This window comes from Carassius gibelio, chromosome B9 (assembly GCF_023724105.1).
Source record: "Carassius gibelio isolate Cgi1373 ecotype wild population from Czech Republic chromosome B9, carGib1.2-hapl.c, whole genome shotgun sequence".
NCBI classification, from domain to species: domain Eukaryota; kingdom Metazoa; phylum Chordata; class Actinopteri; order Cypriniformes; family Cyprinidae; genus Carassius; species Carassius gibelio.
The window spans coordinates 8,968,696-8,991,695 of NC_068404.1; the positions used below are offsets into that span (position 1 = coordinate 8,968,696).

Genomic DNA, 23,000 nt, shown 5'->3' on the forward strand with positions numbered 1-23,000 from the left:
ATCAATTATTCTCTCTAGTTATATAGTTAATTAGCCTGACTGCTGTTGGCTGTTTTGGAGGTCACTTATCCAGTCAGATTTCAAAGTCAATAGCTATTATTGAAATTGTTGCTCAATATTTCCTGATTTTTTTTTTTCTATGCTTTTTTCTATCGCTCCTCGTTTTTAGTCTTTGCAGAAGAGTCTCCTCATGATGTGGAACTGGCCTGTGAAGAGAGGCCTTGTTTTTGGTTGGGTCAAGGAACCATTCTCACTCTCATTCTCTTCACTTGGTGGTTTTTTGTTTCCTTGGTGATGCCAGTTTCTCTGAAAGGGTCAGTGGGATGCCAATGCCCTTTACGGTTACATAATCACGAGCATCACAGAGCACACAGAGCCCAGATTTTTCCAGCTCTGGCATCTATGGTGGCAGAGCGGTAGTGGGCACAGAGGACGGGTTTCCATGGGGATGGCAGAGCTTTTGTTGTTTCTCCAGGATAATGGTGACTCTGTCGTCTCATGAAGGCATTTGGTGATGATGAGATGAATAGTTTCACAGTCATTTGTGGAGTCGATGATTTCAAACCATCTTTTCGATCACGATTCTAATTACATTTGTACTTGTACTCGAGGGCTTCCTCTCGCTCTGTCTCGCTTCAAAATTGCACTAAATATCACAAAATTTCCCTGTGGGACAATTTCTTTTCCTTCAATATTTATATTTTACTGCTATTGTTATGAACGAGCTAGTAGCATCTGTGTATGTTAGCCTATTAGTTGCTGTTATAAAGGTGAGAGATAACTAGCTCCTATTATTTTTATTTTGCCAGATTTTTCTCTTAGTCCATTAAACTGTATTTAAAGTTATGTTAAGTAGAGACATATTTTTATTCTGTATTGACATACATTTGAGTGAGACGGATTATCGGAAAGGAGAAAAACACTACACATCATGTTCTGACGCAGTGAAAAATACATCACGGAGCAAAGAGGAAACTGAAAACACACCGGCAGACAAGACCGAGCAGATCACATCTGGTATAATACAAGGTCCCGGCTTTCAAATTATGTCATTTAAGAAATTCAAACAATAAATTCTGTTTTGTGGCTCTTTAACATGTCGTCATGGATCACTCAAGCGGCACAAACGAACCGACCATCTTCTAGTATTTACTTAAAGCACAAAATAAACATCGATGTACACAAGATTTTCTAAGATTTAAATTCACCAAAGTTAATCTGCTTTCGTGTCTGATTTGTTTGTTGGACAAAATGGCAGATTTGGCATTCTGATTGGTCAGATTGACTGTCAATCAAAACCATTGCAAAGGGTCAATTAGGGTGAATTTAGTTCAGCAAAATTAATTGTCCATTTTAGCAAAGCGGCATCTAAAGTAATAGTTGAACACTAAAATGAAAATGTGCTCCGTTTACTTCCCCTCACTAGCTCTCCAAGATGTTAGGTTTGTTTCTTCTTAGGGAACAGATTTGGAGAAATGTAACATCACATCACTTGCTCATCAATGCATCCTCTGCACTGAATGGGTGCCATCAGAATGAGAGTCCAAAAACATCCCAATCCACGCAACACCAGTCCATCAATTAACATCTAGTGAAGTAAAAAGCTTTGTGTTTATAAGACATATTTCAGGTTTGAAACTTCATTGAGGGAATCCAGAAGTTCATTAGTTTGCATTGCATTGGCTGTTTAGTGGCTAAATGTTGCTGGAACAAGGTTTGCCAAGACCAAACAAATCATTCTACTGTAGTGTCCCTGCCACTGAAGTCCTGCAGCCTGTGATATCTGCGTGCATCTGTGTTGACTGAACTGGTTACAGCTGAGGTAGCGTAGAACGATTACTTCACTCACAATATCCAAGTATGTCTTGCATTGATTTTCCTTCCATTTTAATTTAGACTGAGGCCAGTTTTGATCAGGTTCTGTTCCTCCACATCTCCTTTAGCCTGTCTATTAAATTCAGCTTGTCTTGTCTGAACATTTCCCATCAGCCGTGCCAACCTAGTGTGCCCTCCAAATCGACTCAAGGACGAGCCAGAATATGCACAGCACAGCCAAGAGCAGATCTGCCAGAGCTCTCCACGAGAAGCCTGTCTCCAGCTCAGCTCCTCTAAACCGTATTATTTCCCTGAACATTCATCTTTGCATTAAAATAAAATTTTGTTTTTTCAGTTTCCTCAGTGTTCTGTTTGGGAAATGGCACCCTGTTATCAACACTAGTTTGACATGTTAGTTAGTTTCAGCTTTGATTCGCATTCACCACCACTGCTATCATATGCAATGCTGTGCAATCTCTCCGCTGTTTCTCTTTTTTTTTTTTCTAAATGTGTCTACCATCCTAGTCTCAGACGAAACGCCTACAGACACCCACAGTCCGTTTGCTGAATGTCTGATGCATATTGCTCACCAAAATGGGAAAGCATTTTCTCTTTCCTGCAAACTCTGATGTGGTTGACTTTCTTTACTCTGGAACTTCTCAGTCACTCTGCATGCCGCGTGAAGTTTGTTGGTGATGGCACAGCTTTTGTTGTTTCTCAGGATAAGGGTGACTCTGTCGTCTCATGAAGGCATTTGGTGATGATGAGACAAATAGTTTCACAGTCATTTTATAGAGTAGATGATTTCGAACCATATTTTCTATCACGATTCTAATTATACTTGTACTCAAGGGCTTCCTCTCTCTCTGTCTCGCTTCATAATTGCACTAAATATCACTAAATTTCCCTGTGGAACAATTTATTTTCCTTCAATATTTATGTTTTACTGCTATTGTTATGATAGAGCTAGTAGCATCTGTGTCTGTTAGCCTATTAGTTTATGCGTTTTATTATGGCAAGGCAACTTTAGCTCTTTAGCAACTTTAACTTTAGCTGTATTTTTAGTTGTAAAATAGAGAGATTTTGATTATTGACATACTTTTGAGTGAGACGGATTATCGGAAAAGGAGAAAAAAATTACAATGGGGACTTGATATAAGCAGACTAGTCTAAATAATTGGGCAAATCTGGTATCCATCGCCTGACAGACGTCTGTCATTTTGGTCCATTTATAGAGAGATATAAAAAATGCATCATGTGCCAACCAAGCTTGATGGTTTAATATTTAAAAGTGAGGAAATACAATACAGTATTAGTATTGTATTTTACAGTTGCTGTATAAAATGTTAAAAGGAAAAAAAGAATGCATTTTAAATTGCAATAAAATAATTCTCTATTTATTTATTTTTTTTCTGTAATTTTCCACGCAGTGCTTTAGCTTTTTCCTGCTGTATGGTGGTTCCTATGGTCAGTATGGATTTTGAAACTGATATATTGTTTAGAACAATGTTCCTGTAAAGTAATAGCGGTACCTCAGCAATGCTTTGTGGGCCGTCTCTTGGTATCTTTTGTTTATTGTGGTATCATCTAATTCCAATACATCCGCCCTCGAGAGCAGCATAAATCGTGCCTGTGATTGTGTGTCTGTAGGCGGGACTTCACCAGACTGAGCTGCGATGTGGACTAAACCTTCTGCTGTCAAACGTCTGGTTCAACGAGACCGTTAGTGTCCTAGTTGTTGGTCTTCATCTGCCACCTAGTGGTGCAATGTCTCTCCACAGTGCACAGATATATAAAACAATATAATTATTCATAATTTTCAGAGGGATTTCCGTTCTCATCATCTTTTCACATCCTGTGTCTATATAATTTCTCTCAATTTCGGTCTTTCACACACATGCGTGGGCTCTTTTTCCTCTCGGGATGTGACTTATATTCTCTAAGGAGATTGATGTCCCTGTCAAAATAGTGAGGACATGCTCAATGTCAAGCTCAAATTTACTGCTTTGAAAATATTGCTGTTTGATGAAGGCCCATAAACGGCATTTCAGCTGAACGGAGAGATGGACGAGGAGGTGAGGGGCTTCCTGGAGATCTGTCATTGTCGTCTGTCAATGCTATTCATCACTGACTTGATTCTCTCTCTCTCTCTCTCTCTCTCTCTCTCTCTCTCTCTCTCTCTCTCTCTCTCTCTCTCTCTCTCTCAGTTTTATATGTATGCGAGTTTTGAATGAATGTTATCGCAGTAAACCGTTCGTCCACTAGAGAGCATTATTGTCTTAGACCTCAGTCTGATCATATAATAGTTGAATAATATTTTAAAATTACTTCATTTGGATAAAATAGCATCCCTGTATGACATTTTAATAATAGCCTATATAAATAACCAATATTTTTTCTGCATTTAATTAAATTGAAATGATTTCCTTTTTTTTTTAGTTTTATGATTGTTTCTATTAATTTTCATTTAATCTTATCGTTTTTATTTTTGTTGGTAATTTGTATTTTATAGCATTTTATTTTAGTCTGCTTGTTGCGTGTATTTACTATAGTCATAACAGTAAATTATGCATAATTACAAGCAACAAACCATAAGTGAAATCATAATCCTAACCCTATAATAAGGAAATGTTGTCAATTAATATAACTCTGTAACAAGTAGACATTAAAATTTAGTTTGTTGTCATTTTTATTTCATTTTTTTATTATTAATTTGTTAACCTGCCTAAACACTTCCTGTCATATCTATGCATGTTCTTTTTTTATATTTATTATTAATGTATTTAGGCCTGCTCTATTACACTGATATGGAGTGAAAAATAATTTAGAGACATTTGACATTTGAGAGCCAGAGTAGAGGGCAGTTCTCATTTTTTGAGTGATCTTAGCGTGACCTTTAAAGTCACTCAATCTCACGGCAGATTAAATGGGAGATATCCAATCAATAAAAAGCCCCCGGAGGCGAACCTAGTAATAAATGGCGTCTAACTTTGTTCTCTGTTAAACAAGCTGCGTGCAGAGTTCCTAACAACAGATTACAGGGTTGAGCGGTGTGAGGAACATGTTTACTTGTGCTGTTCATTCTTATTGATCCCACACATTTCCTCCAATAGACTGAAATGTACATGATGTGTTTTCAATTGGTATTCTTGCTCCGTGTTAAAAGAAATTCATTTAGAAGAACTTGTTTGTGGATGGATTGAGGCCTTGTTTTCTCTTTCTCTTCGTGCGAGTTGTTTTGTCTTGCTATCTGAAGATGTGCAGGAGTAAAATGCCTTTGTTGTTCACTCTGTTTTTTTCTTTGTATTATTATTATCATGTCTCTGTTCGCGGCACAATGTGATTATAGCTCCAATTTTTGTAATTCCAGACTCCCATGATGCAGTGCTGCGCTTTAATACAGCTCCTACAGAGGGTTATGAAAGAGACGTTGGGAATAAAACCACAATACGCATCATCAACTCTCAGGTGAGCAATGTTTGATGTTTGGGTTCTTACTGCTGCACTGTGACTTTCTGTGAATCAGCCACATAATTGAAGCAGATCTTATTTGAACCCCCTCTGGCTCGTGTCCTCCGGCTGTGTGTGCTTTCAGCTGGATCTGAGTCATCATGTCCTAGTGGACACAAGCTCACCAGGTAAACAAACCTCAAACACACAATGCAGAACAGGTCTCTGCATTACAGTTATGGGATGTGATGTGTCTTTTGTCACTTCATGAATGGACAGATCAGTGCAGACAGAAATGATGCTTGGAGGTTTATTGCACAATAGAGTCTGAGAAAGTACACTCCGAAAAAAAAAAAAAAACATTTTGACATTTAGTCACCTGCATGACATTTCAAACCCATGTGACTCTGTTCTGTGGATTGGAACACAAAAAGAGCTGACCATGAACTATTAGGTTCTGAAATGAACAAAAAAAGCACTATAAAGGCAGAGTGAAAGTGGTCCAAATGATTCCTCCCAAATCCATATCTTCTGAAGTCATCTGACAGCTGTATTTAGGGCATTAGTTTTTGACAGACTTTCCTCCACCTCCTTAAATACTCACACTACTGTTTAAAGATTTTGGGGTAAGCTTTTTTTTTATTTTTTTTATGTTGAAGTAGGTTTGTAATCAGCTAAAATCAGCTTTTTAAAGCTGTTGTGGTGCTTTTTGGCGAAATTAAATTTGTTTCTGGGTTCTTCGTTGAATAGAATGTTCAAAATAACTAATTTGTAAGAAAAATCAAAAGAAAAATTTAAATAATTGACAATATTATAAATGTCTTTAGTGTCACATGCAGGATAGCAATCAGAACTGAGAGGAATATGCAAAATATCTACATACCAGAAATGGAAGCAAATGCAGAAGAAAAAACAATAACATGATGATGATGATGATAATCATAGCAGTCTCTATTAATATTAACATAAATAGACCCTTTTCTGTTTGTAAACATTGTTATGTTTCACTGTGAGCGGGGCTTAGGTGGAGGCAGAAAGATTCCCTGACCATTAGCGAAGAAGTTTGTTAGCTTGTTTTTTTTTTTTTTTTTTAACAATGACTGGAGAAAATCCAAGTGTACCCACAATGTAAGGTCATGTAATTGCCAAATAGTTATTTCAAACTGTATCTCCTGATGTAAGTGTAAGTTTATAGTGACAGTACAGTAACTTTAAATTACTTTTTATACAGTACTGTACATTTAACGTAAGATGTGAATATTTTCTAGTAATAAAAATGTCTGCAAATTTGTAACTTTCTTTATTTGATGATTCTTTCTTACCAAGTTCTTAAAAATTCCACCCTACAATCAAGCACAACAATGTATAATTTAATAACCGATGAATAAGCATATGAATCGTCAGTTTGTTGTTTTAAACACATGCACACAGACATGATTTTATAAAGGACATAGAGATGCATAAGAAATCTTTAGACATGTATACAAAAAACATCATCCAGAACAATGAAAGAAAATACTTTATTTGTCCTTTTCTGATAAGACTCATGCACTGCAAACACAAGCATTTTTGACTATTGTTTCTGTCCAGTCCACTCGTTTTATCGCTTTCAACCACAGCTGTCCTAGTTTTTTGTCTGACATGGTATGCATTAACATTTCAAATTGGAACCTGTGTCACATCGATTCTGGCACCCAATATCCCAATAAGATGATATTTTAAGCTCCTTTATGAAGCCGAAACTATGCAGGTTTGAAATTGGCTGCCTTCAGTTTTCATGTGATGTAATTATTAAAACGCCGGCCCTAAAAGTGTCTATAATACAGCCTGTAAATGTTTTTTGTTTTTGTTTTTTTTATACCACTATCTGTCTAAATGCTCTGATTCTGATTGGCTGGTAGGTATGGATTAAAACCATTTAATGCAAAGATAGTTCCAAGTCACAGTTCTATATGAATGCGCTGCTTTCATTGACGCTCACACACACAGAGAGAGAGCGGTTGCACACTGCTCACACACAAACATTCAGGAGCACATAAACTGGTTGTAAACATTGCCCCGTGTGTTTTATCAATACAGTAGCATAGATACTGGACTGCTACATTATATCCCTCTCCAACGAGGGGGTAAAATCACTGTTTTTGAAGTAACTAAACTTGCAACTTTACTATATAGAGAGAGAGAGATGCAGGTAATTCACACATGCAATTCTCGTCTGTTGACTTATTGACATTGATTACATCTCTGTGTCTGATAATGTGGATGCACGGCTGTGATATTGATGCATGAAGCGGAGGAAAAAAATACCACCAAATCATTCTGAGAATTAATGTGACTTTATTTTTTCTCAACTCAAAACATTCAAATTCTCAACATTAAACCACAATTACTAAATTACGTTCTGTGTGTGTATGTATGTATGTATGCAGAGCCTGCCAATCAACATCAGAGCACCACCCTCAGGATAAATTATGAAAGGACACTAGACTTCTACAAAAAGTTAGTCATATAACCTACAATACGATTAAGAATCTGCCCCACATAAATTTCCGGTCCGGAGCTGCTACTGTATGCAGTGTGTTCAGTGTGAACTGATTCTCTTCATGGAAAGTGTATCAGATTGTGTCTGGGTTAAGTTAAAGTCAGTGATGCTTTTACAGTTTCTGCCTTACCAAGAAGTTGGTTGCACTAAAATAGTTGTGTTCCTTTTGCCTCTTTTATTTGTCCTCTCAGTGTAACACATTGTCTGTTTTGTGTGCAGATCCTTGCGCATCCCAAGCATCAGTTCAACACAAGCTCATTGTATAAGAATGTAACGCTGGTGGCATGGGATCCCGCTCCATACACCCTCAACCTGCACAAAGTGAGTACTAACTACCCAAAAACACATTAAACACGCATATGGTGTGCTTTTGATGTCTTCAAACCCTCTGCACAATCACAACTCTAGACTCTTTTTTTTTTTTTCTTGCACATGTACAGAGATCAGGTGACGTGTGACACTTGCAATTCAGATGAGTGCAGTGCTGTGATTGTGTGCAGGAACCATATACAGGAAGGTTACTCTGATTTGTCTGGTCTGAGCGCTTCTGCTCACAAACCACTGTGAATTATAAACCACTATAGCAGGGGGAAAAAAGATCAGGACGGATTACTATAAATGCTTTCAATCTGTCCTTTGTGCCCTTACTTCACTGAAACCGCCTTACAACAACATTTCTGATGTTCCCAATCCCATCCTCCCCCATTAATGTAGAATAGATGGCCATTTCTATGCTGATTTGCCTTGATTGACTAAACTCCCACAGAGTAATGTCTCGTCCCTGACAGGATGTGTGCCACCCCTATGATCCCGTGCTTATGTGATGAAGACATGACAATTGCACCATTTCCATAGCAGGTCTTTTGAAAATGAAGGACAGAATGTGTGTTTGGCAATGGGAAGCACCTGAGAGCCGATGAAACTTCAAGGCTTTCACTTTTCCTTTCAATAAAATGTCAATAAGTTGGCAGAAGGGTTAATAATGTAAATTTCTGCACAGGTGCAAGGCCAGCAGTTATTTATGTACTGTCGATTTGAATGTCTTCCTGTCTGTCACAGTTATGCTCTTCTTTCCTTCATCCTTGTCAATTAAAGAATACAATAGTATGTTTCATAAAGCATATGGACAATGCTGTGGAGCATTTTGAGAACAATATGCAATTAACATACAGTTAAAACAATGAATCAATTTTTTTGTGTACAAAGAATTTTTCTTGCTTATAATTTTAGGTTTCGTTTAATACAAGCTAGGAATTATATATCTGCAAACCAGTGATGGTGTTTTTATTTTTTGATAACACTTTATTTGGAATAAATGTCAATCTTTAAATGGATTATGCATGAATCTGTGTTTATTGGTTTAATGCTAAGCTTTATTTTTGATTTTCATAGTATAACAGTAAGCAGTCAACAGGATATTGTAGTAAAGGTGAGGCTAGATTTTAGTTTCACCACTTGTGATTTGTTCTCTAAAACAGGAATTTCAAAAAAAAAAAAAAAAAATTTGTCAGCTTACCCTTTTAGAATATTTAGTTGAAGATTTGATGTTGGGTAATCGTCATATAATAGCTTTTCATCAACTCACAAGCCTGCTTTAGTTCCTTCACAAACACCAGTTTGCGAAACCTTGATGTAGAGAAATGCTTCTTAACTGCAATGTCAGGGGTCACAGATTGAAGGTTTTCTACTAAGTTACATTATTGAGGTTACTGAAGGAACAGTGGAGGATTCTAGTGCACTATTAAACTTTTTTTCTGAACAATTCTTCATCTCAGTGAACCAGGACTAACAGTTGAAGAGTTGGGAGTGAGAATGCGTTGATCCAAATTTGGTAGTTCTTTGAGAGACATTTTGCTCATTGTAGTTGTTGTTTGTTTTTGTAGTGGTACTCCAATCCAGACTACAACCTGTTCACTCCATATATGAAGCACAGGACTCACTTCCCTAAGCAGCCTTTCTACATCCTGCACCCGAAATACATCTGGCAGTTATGGGACGTGATTCAGGCTAACAATCTGGAGAACATCCAGCCCAACCCGCCCTCCTCAGGGTTCATAGGTAAGACACACACACACACACACACACACACACACATATTCTGTACTACCGGTACAAAACTCAAAGGTGCAATTTAAGTGGCACAAACAATATTAAGTAAAATTGCAACAAACTTCAAACCTCTTTCACATTCCCAACCCTAACTTTTGCCAATATTTGAGGTGAAATTGTCAGTTGTTCACTCAGACAGCTCAAACAAACTGATTACAGTGCTTGTTTTTTTTTGTGAGACAGAAATTACAGACTTCTTGTTATGGTCTCTAAAGAAATTGGCTGTACTTTTAGAAACCTGTGCTTGAAGACAACACAGATGTTTTATTTGCCTCTCAACTGTCATGTTTGTCATCAAGTGAGTGCTACCATTAATGCTAACTGTGACACTTCACCAGAGCAGCTAGTTGACAACTCAAGAAGAGGCCACCAATTTTTAACTTCACTTTTCTACTCATGTTTTTGCCTTTTGGTTTTATAAAGCTCACAAAATGCCACTTGTGGCTGTCAGGCATGTGACAAAATAATGTTGTACACAGCTAATTCAGAATGGCTATCAGTGGAAAAAGCCAAATTGATCTCTGACGTAAACTCTGGTTTGAAAACACCCTGATGAAGGAAAGGGACCTTTTGCAGATTGAGTTGTTGTAATGGGTTTGTAGGTACGTCTTCTGCTCTGTTAGGAGCTTGTGGGGTGTCTGCTCAGGCTGTGTTGGCTCAAACCACAGGGAGAGATAGGAGCAGATGGACAGACCACATTTTCATCCAGCAGTGAGGCTTGTGTTGAACTTGAGCCAAGGAGAATCTGACCCACATTCAGCACCAACAAAATATCACTGACCATATGTATGATGTATGAATTTATAGACTAAAGTCATGATAAAACATCACAGTATGAAATAAAATATTCGTCACCATTTCCCAGTGTAACAGATTATCAAAAAAGGAAAACAAATGAGGGGTAGAACTTGCTTCAGTAGATCCGATATTGCTAGCAGTCGAATGTAAGAATTTAAGGGTCAAATAGCATATGAATAGCATGAGTTTAAATGTGATTTTATACAACAGTTCACAAAATAAGAAGTTGATAGTGTTATATAACACAATATTATGTATTTTGCTCAATTTTGCAAAGAATATATTACCTTTAACCTGTTAACTGTCACTCACGTTTTTGAAGATAGACATGAATGTGCATGACAAACATACATTTTTATAATTCATGACTGAAAACATTTTGTAACATGATTTTGATGTACCATTTACATGGTAATGCAATGTCTGATTTTAAAATGGGTTTTTAAGGATGAATTTTGAGATTGTGTTTTCAAGTGATATATAACTTCTGATGATTTCTAAATAGTGATAGAGAAAAAGACAACGAGGAAGTCTTTTTTTAAACAAAGGTCAAAGCTCCTTTTGTAATGTTTCTGAGGGTGCACTCTTGTCATAAATTCATCTATTACTTTTCCTACATAATTTTTAACAACAAATATTGGTAAAATATATATTTGGGAGTCTTAGACCTTTCCAACGATATATAGTTTGTCAAGATTAGATTAGATTTGATTGTAATATAGTATAGTCAACGTAGGCGTCCCGTATACGGGACGGGGTGACATTTAACAGGTTAAAGCCATAGCATAATTGTTGTGCATCTTCAAGCAACACAGCAATTTTAATTTCTGAATGAATCTGTGCTTTGAGCGAATCATGTGAACCAATGATTCAAAGACTGATTCATAAAGAGAGCAGTTTTCTTTCCTGAATGTATTGTCCGTTTGAACCAATCGAATGAACTACATTTACCTCCATCTGCTGGCAGATTTAGTTTCTTATTTATAGTATCATATAATTAATGCATTCATATAATTAACTGATTTGTTAGCACTAATTTATTTAAAAAAGAAGCACACAGAGATTAATTGTTCACAGTAAGATCTACAGAAACCATTGAGATTGCTTCAGGCTCAGTTAATAACTGCCCATAGCTACAGAGCTTTTTGAACAGGTGCTAGAAATCCAATCATATTGCAGACAAATCCAGACTCTGCTCACAGATGTTGAGCCTGTTTCTATGGTGACATCTGCAGAAATATGAAGTGGCATATGGTGGCATCTAAATGTTTTTTTTTTTTTTTTCACTCATTGGAGGAAAAGAGAAGGTAGTGCCTTCACTGAACTATGATTGGCCTATTACAGTGTTCACACATTAAATCTGCCTCTCGTTCTCACAAAACTATAATGGATATGGAGTTAATGAGAAAACTAAATAAACCGTAAACAATTTGCCAATTTGCTGTAGATATCACCACTTTGTCACGTAACATTCAAGTTTGAAATGACTCTGAAAATATGATCCAACCAGCACTTATACTGGTATAATTGGTTTAAATGTGGATACATTGGTGTGGAAAATTATTTTGTGGCAAGTCTAGTATGTAATCCTACTTATGTTTTGTACTGTGGGAAACTAATGTGACACTGATCTTGTGTTATAAAAAATGACCATTCTAAGTCATTTAAGGCTGTTTATGCATCCCCCATTTATAAAAATCACAGACCACTTTACAAAAATGGTTATCATAGCTCATTGACTTTTGAGATCAATCTGCAGTGCTTTATTCATAAATTGATCTGGATTTATACTTGCACAACAAATGGCACAACAAATTGACAGGCAAACATCTAGTTTGAAATGTCATGACAATTACAGATCATTTCTGGGTAGTTTCTTTTTAACTTTTACAAATATACAGATACTTAAATGCAGAAATGTTTACATTGTTCCCATTGGTGTGTTTGGCACTTTATACATAGTCCTTTCAGTATTTTTGGCGATGTTGATGAGTTTAAGCAGTGTCATCGAGTCCTTAGAGACACCATTCAACCTCAGGCATACATTCAGCACATTTCATAAGCCAAAGTCAGTTTTTTTTTTTTTTTTCTTCTGGGGGGGTAGTCCCTCTGAGAATTCCTTGTTCTGGATCCCAAGTGGAATGTTCATCTCTGTTTTATGCATAAGGTGTTTGGTCTTTTGGGATAAAGTTTCCCCCTGTGGAAAAGGAGTTTCTTAGTGTGAAGTTCCTGTCGTTGTCACAGATGTGAATTGATCTGGATCAGTGTGCCATTACGTTATGGCAAAATAATTTTACATCTGTGACGTGAGCTCAGATAGCAATATAATTTACCATATGAAACATAACTGGGAGGAATTGGAGAGTTTTAGGCATGTTCAAACAGATAAGATTTTTTTTTCTTTGGTATTGGTTAAAAAAAATGGTTAAGTGTTCTAGCCAAGAACAAAGCCTCTTGTTATATATATAATTCATGAAATCATTTCAGTAGTATATGCAACACTGTTTTTCAACCCCCTTTTTCTTAGGAGTTTGTATGACACATTTAAAACAAAGGAAATACTCGTGCAATATCAGTGTAGTCAAAACTAATTCTTCACCAAAGGGAAAATGACGATTTTGACAATAAACGAACCCTTCAAATAAAACCATACACAATACTCTAACAAAGTCAAATGAAACATGAACAGGAAGAGCATTATTTCAAACATTTTAAGACTGCAAATGTATATGTATATAAATGGTATTAAAATAGGACTGCAAATACTTAAATAACTGATTTAAATTTAACATTCTAAATCCTAAATCATTCTAATATTTAACATATTGCCCAATGTGCAAATTAATTGGGAAAAAATGCAAACTTCATATTTTGTGCAAAAAAAATTTCAAATACTACACAAAAGTTACAAAATAATATGCAGATTTCAGTTGAAAAGCACCAGAAAAGTTAAATAGCCAAAGTATAAAAGATATTGAAGAAAATCTGAAAATCTTTTAATATTACCTTCAGAAGTTTGGGGATGGCCAGAAAAAGAGTGATTAAAAAAAGATCAGCATCTATTTGAAATATAAATATTTTGTAACATTAAAAATGTCTTCAATATCATTATTATTACACATCAATTTAATGAGTCCTTTACTGAATAAAAGTTGTTGTTTTTTTTTTAATTACTAATCTGAAACCTTTTAACTATAGTGTGTGTATACTTGTATACATCTTAAAGGTGATAACCGATATACACATTAAATATACTGTCTTGCAAATACAACAACTTACATTTGTTCCAACGCTCTCTTTCAGGACAGTTCTTATAAATGTTGGGCCAATATTATAAATGCTTCTAATAAAAGAACTTATAGATTTGTTTGATGAAAAACCGGATTGAACACTGTGTATGTTCTTCATGAACAGTGAAAAGACTTCATTAATCGGCAATAAAATGCTTTGTTTACATTCGCATTTAATCATTTAGCAGACACTTTTATCCAAAGTGACTAACAAATGAGGATGATGGAAGCAATCAAAATCAACAAAAGAGCAATGATATGAAAGTGCTATAACAAGTCTGTTTGCTTAATGCAGTACATGTAGCAAGGTTTTTAAAATCATAAAACAAAAATGGGAAAATTAATAAATAAAAGATAGAATAGAAAAGAATAGAGCTTTTGTTAATTGTATAATTAAAAAGAAAACTGATAGAATACAAAAAGATTAGAGAAGCTAGTTCCTTCTTTTTTAAGAAAACAAGCTGTTAGTAAATAAATATTGCATGTCTAAAAGGTTATTATTATTTTATTTTTTTTTAGAATAGAATTACAATGGAGAGTGCTAGAGGGTCAAATAAAGAGGGAAGAGATGTGGTTTTTAACCGACTCTTGAAGATGGCTAAGGACTCAGCTGCTCTGTTTGAGTTGGGCAGGTCATTCCACCAGGAGGGAACATTTAATTTAAATGTCTGTGAAAGTGATTTTGTGCCTCTGTGGGGATGGAACATTAAAGTGATGTTCACTTGCAGAACACAAGCTTCTGGAGGGCATATAAGTTATACTGAAGTATTACATAAGGGCATCTGAAATGATTAATTTATGTAAAGGGGTGCAGAGCTAGTGGTGGTTTTGAGGCAAACACTAATGCCTTGAATTTTATGTGAGCAGCTATTGGTAGCCATTGCAAATCGATAAACAGAGGTGTGATGTACATTCTTTTCGGCTCATTAAAAATGTATCTTACTGCCTTGTTCTGAATTACTTGTAAAGGTTTGATAGAACTGGCTGAAAAACCTGCCAAGAGGGCATTGCAATAGTCCAGCCTGGATAGAACAAGATCTTGAACAAGGAGTTGTGAATCATGTTCTGAAAGAAAGGGCCTGATCTTTTGATGTTGAAATCAATCAATCAAATCTGCAGGACCGGGCAGTTTAAGCAATGTGGTCTGGGAAAGTCAGCTCATCAATCATAATTCCAAGGTTTCTGGCTGTTTTTCAGGGAGTTATGGTTGATGTGCCTAACTGGATGGTGAAATTGTGATGAAACAATGGGTTTAATGGAACCAAAAGCAGTTCTGTCTTGGCAAGATTGAGTTGAAGGTGATGGTCCGTCATTCAGTAAGAAATGTCTGTTAGACATGCTGAGATGTGAGCAGCTGTTGATGGATCATCAGGATGGAATGAGAGGTAGAATTCAGTGTCATTAGCATAGCAGTGACATGAAAAGCCATGTTTCTGAATGACTGAACCTATTGATGCCATGTAGACAGAGAAGAGAAGAGGTACAAGAACAGAGCCTTGAGGCATCCCAGAAGTTAGATGTTACAACTTCACACCTCACCTCTCAGAGATACCTTGAAGGACATATCTGAGAGATAAGACTCAAACCACTGAAGTGTGGTTCATGACATGCCCTTTGTTTGCTTTAACAATCCACTTGTTTTTATAATTGATTAACAATTCATTGTTGCTACTGCAAAAGAGCAGGATTCACCATCACCCACATTATCTACATTGTTTGATGTCGTAACTGTTGGCTCCGCTCAGGTTAGGTGGTAACCTCTGGAGGGTTGGACCTCTCTGTGGCCGGAGTGCTGCAGTCATGGATGCCCGTGGAGATCTGAGCGGTGCAGGCAACAGTATTACTGTGGACTCTGCGGTTGAGTTGGATGGCTGTGGTCTTGGAAGGCATGGAGGAATGGCCATTCTGCATTAAACTCCTCCTACAGCAGAACATTATGCAGAAGCACCTGTAGAACTTTGGACAAAAAGAGAGAAGAGACACTTGAGATCTGAGAAACACTTAACATTCACAAAAATATGAAGCACTGCAAGATGATTTTGCAGGATATCAAGATCACATTAGTGAAATTTTACGGCCAAAAAAAGGTCTTGTCAATAATGTAGCAATGCATACTTTATAGCACAGCTTACATACAGTTGCAATCAAAATTATTCAACCCCTTTGACCTGCAGGGCATTTTACTGCTGCGAACAAAATTTTATGAAAACAATTTAATTTCATCAGTAAAGTATTAGAGAAAGTTTGTTAATATACACTTATATTAGTGATTCTGAGAATGGAACACTGATGAATCATGATGAAATTCAAATTGGCTCTAAACATTTATGTTCAAAATTATTCAACCCCCCAAAACTCAAATTTTGTGCAAAATCTTTTATTCTTTAAAATCACCAATAAACGCTGTCTGTAAGTGCTTAGAAGCTTCTGTCACCTCTCTACTACAGTCTTGGGCCACTCCTCGACTGAAAAAGCTTCCAGATCACTGGTAATCTTTGGTTTTCACATTCACCACTGCTTTCTTAAAATTCAACCAGATATTTTCAACAAATGTCTTTGAAATCTTCATGTAGCCTTAGCATTTCTAAAGTAATACAATATTTACTCTCTTTAGCTTTTATGAGATCTCGCTTGACATTTTTGCTACTCAACTTCAGGACATGCATGGGCTGACTGTATGTGTAACAGCTCAAGCGAATTCTGTTTAGTGTCTAAAAGCTTCTAAAGGCTTAATTGTGTTTTGAGACTGTTTTATTCCCCACCATGCAAATAAGTGATTTAAAAACCGCAATGACGAATAGGGGTTGAATAAGTATGACATAGCAGTATTATTATAAAAAAATCTTATAACAAAAATATTACATTATATATTGACTATCACTTTTAATATACCAGTGAACTGTTATAGATGCAATTTTTATTTTATCCTGGATCTTCAGAAAAGCTTGTATTTGTAAATTACTGCAGTCTCTGAGGGATTGAGTAATTTTGATTGCAACTGTAGATGTCAAAACAAACATTTGTCTGTTGGCCAACACGGTGAATTTGAGAGACCAACTTTCTCTTTGTCTGGATTCCGATTTCCTATTGAAGAACAAGAACCAAAAAAAAGATACATAAAAACTTTATATATATATATACATTTTTTTATAAAAGATATTTATATATATATATTATTAGAGCGCACATTTCATCAATGCATGTTTTTATAAAGGGGGAAAATATTTCATCAAAATATAATAACTTCTCTAAAAAATACAGGCTGACATCCATAGATTCAGCATAAAGGTTGTTCAGTTAAATCTGAATGTTCTTGTAGGTCTTGGCTAAGCAAAATTAATTGGATGGAAATTGCACAATTCTTATTTTCTCTTTTTTTTCATGTCAGATTCTGCTTCCTAAATGGTTCTTTCGTCTGCTTGTTCTCTATTTTCTCATTCACTGACTGTCACAGTTTGAATTAATGTGAATTAGTTACTGACCAATTCATCACTGTGGAATTAGGCCACACTGCTCTCTCTGTTATTGCACGTAGCCCCATACGGGCAGTGCCATATTTTTCTTTTATTATATTATTTTGTATGGCCAGTCTATCTCACCACATTTAAAGGGCACCTATTATGTGAAATTAATTAAATGAATCCCTGAATAAGAAGCACTTTTTTTCTTCTACCCTCAACCCTAATCTAATGAACATTTCCTTCACTGTGTGTGTGCTTCTTTGTTAATGTCGAGTTGTGTGTTTTTCAGGCATCCTGATGATGATGTCCTTATGTGAAGAGGTTCATGTGTACGAGTACATTCCTTCACTGCGACAGACGGACCTGTGCCACTACCACGAGCGTTACTACGACGCCGCATGCACTCTGGGTGCGTACCATCCCCTGCTCTACGAGAAGATGCTCATCCAGCGCATGAACGTCGGGTCCGAGGACGACCTCAAACGGAAAGGCAAGGTCACACTCCCCGGATTCAAGAACGTCCACTGTGAGCCCTGAACAGAAAGATGCAATAACGGCAGAAGAGATCTGCAGACGACACAGGACTGCACCGAGACTGTTGAGAAAGGACCTTGTTAGATAAGAAACAAACCTTCTGCTGTAGTTCATACAAAAAAAAAATGCTTTTCCTGAGCCTAAGCTTAGAAAAGATGATCAGAACAGCAATAGATATGTCATGAGAAAAGCTTTTTAGGTCTGTGGATGTTCATGGTGTTAAAAGCCATCAGAAAACAGTGTTTGGTTTTTAATTTAATTAAATTATTTTTAACGGAACTCTGTTTTTCACAGGGTTGAAAGTATTAGCAGTCATAAACACTGAAAGCTACACTGTTGGGGTGGAAAAAGCATTCACACAAATACATTTTAGCACAAAGGCTAGATTTATTCTCTGACTGAAGATGAGCTTTATTAATCTGTTCACAGATTTGTTTTCCACATACTGACAGATTTGAAAGCTTCTCGCCATAATGCTATGATTGTTTTTGTAAATTAGGTGTCGTTTTCTGCTGTAATATACCTAGTGCCACATTCACAAGCCTCTTTGAGAATATTTTGCTCTTCCAGAACGTCTCGCTGAACTGTGGCAAATGAATCAATAGTGTTTTCCTACTGTCTAAATGTTCTTTTAAAACGGGAGTACTTTAATGTACCTGATTTTAAAATCAGCTTAAAGGAGATTTTGAATGTGACCATGGTTAATTTAACTCTCGTTTTATACTTTGAAAAACCAGTCTAGACAGGTGGTTTACAGAAAATGGTTATTATTGCTTGTACTATGGACTCAATGCAGCACTGTAAATCTTATTTGGGACTTTAAGGCTGCTGGCAATATAACAAGTGCAGTGGGGATATTATTTGTTAATTATAAACTTTAAGGTTTTTAATATCTTGTAGCCCCTAAAATCAAGAAGTCTCCAGCTGGAGTCGTCTTTAAAAGCGAATGAATTGTCGTCTTCTCTTAAATGTACAGTTAATGCGATTTCACTTTGTGGTTTGACTTTTCTACAGGAGAGAAAACTTGAAGGTTTATTTACTCATGTGCATTGTTTCAATGTGTGCCATTTTAATTAAGATCGAACACTTTCACAAGCTGATTTTTCTGGAGATCTGGTGAGGGGAGCTAGTGTCCGTTTTAATCTCTGTTGTATATTGTAGACGTAAAACTAGTAATTGATGATTTCACTCAGGAGCTCACGATACTCTCTCACCAGGGTGAAATATTTCATTTTCCTTCTAGTCCTATGATAGGCTGAGATGTGTAAAGCTAATATTTGACCTTTACTTTGTCCTGTTTCCCCATGTTGGGGGATTGTAGATGTTGAGAAACGAAGAGTGACTTTTTTGAACTCTTTTTATGTGGAATGCGAAATTAGGTTTTGGATGTAAATATTTTCTCACTGGTTTAGAGCAGCTGAACCTGCAGTGTGTCGTCGATGTTGGGCTGGCCGTGGTTGTCGCGCTTGTGTGACCAATCACAGTCCATCGCACTTGCCTCCAATCTGTGACAGTCAGATAATTAAATAGGGTTTTTCTGTTGTTGTTTTTTTCAACACCTTTTTATTGACAGGAAAATGGAAAGGAAACGACTTGGGGGAGAACATATACACTAGCTACAGTACATTTGTGGTCATTTATATTTGCTTTTATTTGTTCTAAAACACTAAAAACCTTAATATTGTGAAATATTATTACAACTTAAAATACCCGTTTTCTATTTGAATAGATTTTTTAATTTGATGTATTCCTGTTGTACAAAGCAGATTTTTCAGCATCATTACTCCAGTCTTCAGTGTCACATGACTCTTTAGAAATCATTCTAATATGCTGATTTGGTGCTCAAATAAACATTTCTTATCAATATTGAAAACACCATTTATGTGAAAATGAAAATGGCATTACATTGTGACATTTTAGCTTTTTTTTTACTGTCACTTGATCATTTTAATGTGTCATTGCGGGGAAAACAAAATTTAAACAGCAATGTACACAACCATCAGGCCATGGCTTTGTCTGACAATAGTTTATCAGCGTGGCCAATCGGTCATGTGACTTACAGAAGGATTAAAACTCTGCCTTCTACTTTCTCTTTAGTTTTTTTTAAAAGCTTGACGGTGAGAGGCAGATATGTGTGTCATTCCTCTGTGAATGTGTTTTCATAAGCCTTTAACAAGAGGTGTTTTTCGGTGGCTCAATCCCCGTCAAGAGACTAGGTGACTGGCGTTTACAGCCATTTTAATAGTATTATTTGAAGTGTTAACTGTAAATAGTTTTTTTTTTTTTTTATGTCATGGGATGATATGACTACTTTCGGAGGGTGGGGGGGTGGATGTACATTACGGTGCACAGAGCATGTGACAGAAAGCAGGGCTTGTTAGTCTTCATGGTAAATACATTTACAGTTCTAGAAACCGTAGGATTTAGCCTGTGATTGGAAATGTGAGCTGGGTCTCTAGGTTTAGGTTTTGAGCATATAGTCTTTGTAAAAGAAAAGAGTAAATGCAGTTGATTTCACTGGCAAACTTCAATGCTGTGTCGTAGATGTGCACAGTTACAATTCAGAGGACTGTGCCAAATGTGCTGTTTTCCTAAGTGTGTGTGTGTGTTTGTGTGTGTGTGAGAGAGAGAGAAAGAGAATGTTTGAATTGTACTACATTTGTGGTGCTGTGTATCTGTGCCAACTTTCCTTTCTGCATTTAAAAAAATAGACTTTCCTTTTCCATCTATTATTTTTCGTTTCTCCTTCTATTCCTTTTTCATTTCATACATTTCCTTTAAATTTCCATTTTTTTCTATAATTCTGCACCACAGCCTCTCTTTTTTCTGTCTGTTAAAGTTATCTGTGAAAAATTCTTGATCTTTAGACTGTAAATATCTGCAATTGTCTTTTACAGGCCAGTTCACTTTCAAAAGCCATTGGCTGTTTTATAATGTTTATTTCTCCATATGTCAATACACACTTGTTATTGAATTCATTTTTAAACCGCTAAATGTTTGTGTATAATTTTGACCATTTGTCTCCATTAATAAAACCTTGACCTTTACTTGACCCAGTAACATATTGTGTGCTCCCTGTCAGTTTCTTGTCCCTTTTGGTTGTTTTTGTAAAAATAATATTTTTATGGATTCAAATTATTGATTTGATACACATACATACATAGTCATGTGAAAAAGAAACAACACCTTATTGAATTTCATACTTTTTTCCTTATCAGGACATAAATTTTAAAAAAATCTGGTCCTTGGAAGATTGTAAAATTTGGAAAATAAAACCTCAGATGAACAACAACACACAACGTATCACACAGTCATTATTTATTTATAACAGAATAAAGCCACTGTTGAAAAGCCATGCGTGACAAACTAAGGACACCCTATGATCCAATTGCTTGTAGATCCACTTTTAACAATTATAACTTGAAGAATAATTTTCTGTATGACTTTATCAGTCTTGCATCGTTCTGGGGGAATTTTGGTTCACTCTACAACACCTATCCAGTTTGAGGTTTGTGGGGGCATCTGTTTCTGCACAGCTCTCGCCACAGTATTTCAGTCAGGATGAGGTCTAGACTTTGACTGGACCGTTGCAACACCTTGATCCTGTTCTTTTTCAGCCATTCTGTTGCAGGTTTGCTGGTGTGCTTGGGATCACTGTTCTGTTGCATGACCCAATTTTGGCCAAGTTTTAGACCGGTGGCCTCAAATTTGACTCTAGAATACTTTGGTATATGGAGGAATTCATGGGCGACTCGATGATTGTAAGGTTCCCAGGCCCTGTGGTTACAACCCAAGCCAAAAATCATCAGCTCTCCACCAGCATGCTTGACTTTGGTATGAGCTGTTTGTACTGTTATTCTCTTTAGGTTCTCTTTCAAGGGAACTTCAAACTGCATCCTCTAGGGTCTGCTATGGGGAGCTCGTGTAGAGCTGTTAGAGGTTATGGATCGTGTCACGGCAAAGTTGGACTTGCCATTAAAATGCGTTAAAAAGATGACGATGTAAGGCCATTAAAAAATAAATAATAATAAAGAAAAACCCTCGATGTTCGTTTTCTTTCTGACCATAGACCTCCAGCTCAGGTGAGCCTTCAATTTCTGCATGATCTCCATACAGATATCAGAAAGAAATGAAAGAGGCCGTTTTTCTCTCTCATCCCTCGGTTTCCCTTCGGTAAATCTGCCGACATCGAGGTGATACGCGGAAGCGCCTATGAGGGGAAGCCCCCTGTAGAAAGAGCTAAAAAAAATTATAATTTCTTTATGCGGGGGGAGACATCCTCTCTTAAGCTCCCTCCTTGCCATCTAAGCCTGGATGGAGGCAAAAGCCTTTCTCCTGATCAGGTAGCCGCGCCACACCAAGGACTTCTCTCCATGCTACCAAGCAGGACGCCGCCGCCATGGGCGGGACTAGGGCGGCCATGGTGGCAGTGGAGAGACTTCTGTGAATGAACCTGGCAGACATCAGGAAGAAAGAAAAGGCGTGCTCTGCTGCTTTCAGATCCTTCGTTCCACGCCATCCAGCTTCATGTTCCGGTATTAGGTGGCTGAGATGACAGGCTTCTGTGGGAGCCTCCTTTATCATCAGGCCTGGCACAGCACTGCAGGGATTTTCATGGATGTTTGCTGCTTAGTGGTGCTGTCGCATCTAGCGGGAAGTGGATGTTGCAGTTACAGAAGTCTTCTTATATATGCTGCTTCAGGTGATGCTCCCCTCGCCCGAGGTTTGTAAAATTGAGCTTGCCTCTCCTGTGAGATTCAGCACCTCTGCGCTGCTTAGGAACCTTTTGGTACAAGCGCTTACCTTTGTGTACTTTCTCAAAACCACATGGTGGTCAGTGTGCACGTGAACACTTTGCACACTTTCTAAAATCCACGTAAGTGGTAAGTGTACACGCAAGACTCTGCGCACTTTCTGAATTCCTGTACGGTAAGGGTTATGCGCTCCACCTCAATCTCTTTCTTGAATTGATTAGACCTTGGATCCTTGGGCTTCATTCAG

The 23,000-nt window shown here is 36.9% G+C and overlaps 2 protein-coding genes across 4 annotated transcripts in view; one reads left to right on the forward strand and one right to left on the reverse strand.

Moving 5' to 3' along the window:
- st6gal2a (ST6 beta-galactosamide alpha-2,6-sialyltranferase 2a) overlaps window positions 1-21,059 on the forward strand; it is a 56,991-nt gene extending 35,932 nt beyond the window's left edge. For all 3 annotated transcript variants that reach the window (XM_052565281.1, XM_052565282.1, XM_052565283.1), the window contains 4 exons: window positions 5,186-5,283; window positions 8,027-8,128; window positions 9,691-9,865; window positions 17,755-21,059. In XM_052565281.1, coding sequence (XP_052421241.1) covers window positions 5,186-5,283; window positions 8,027-8,128; window positions 9,691-9,865; window positions 17,755-18,002 — 623 coding nt within the window. In that variant the 3' untranslated portion in view covers window positions 18,003-21,059. The remainder of the gene's footprint in view (window positions 1-5,185; window positions 5,284-8,026; window positions 8,129-9,690; window positions 9,866-17,754) is intronic.
- Window positions 13,618-23,000, reverse strand: part of tmtops2b (teleost multiple tissue opsin 2b) — a 48,033-nt gene continuing 38,650 nt past the window's right edge. The window contains exon 4 of the mRNA XM_052565284.1: window positions 13,618-15,960. Within this exon, the coding sequence (XP_052421244.1) occupies window positions 15,751-15,960 (210 nt within the window). The 3' untranslated portion in view covers window positions 13,618-15,750. The remainder of the gene's footprint in view (window positions 15,961-23,000) is intronic.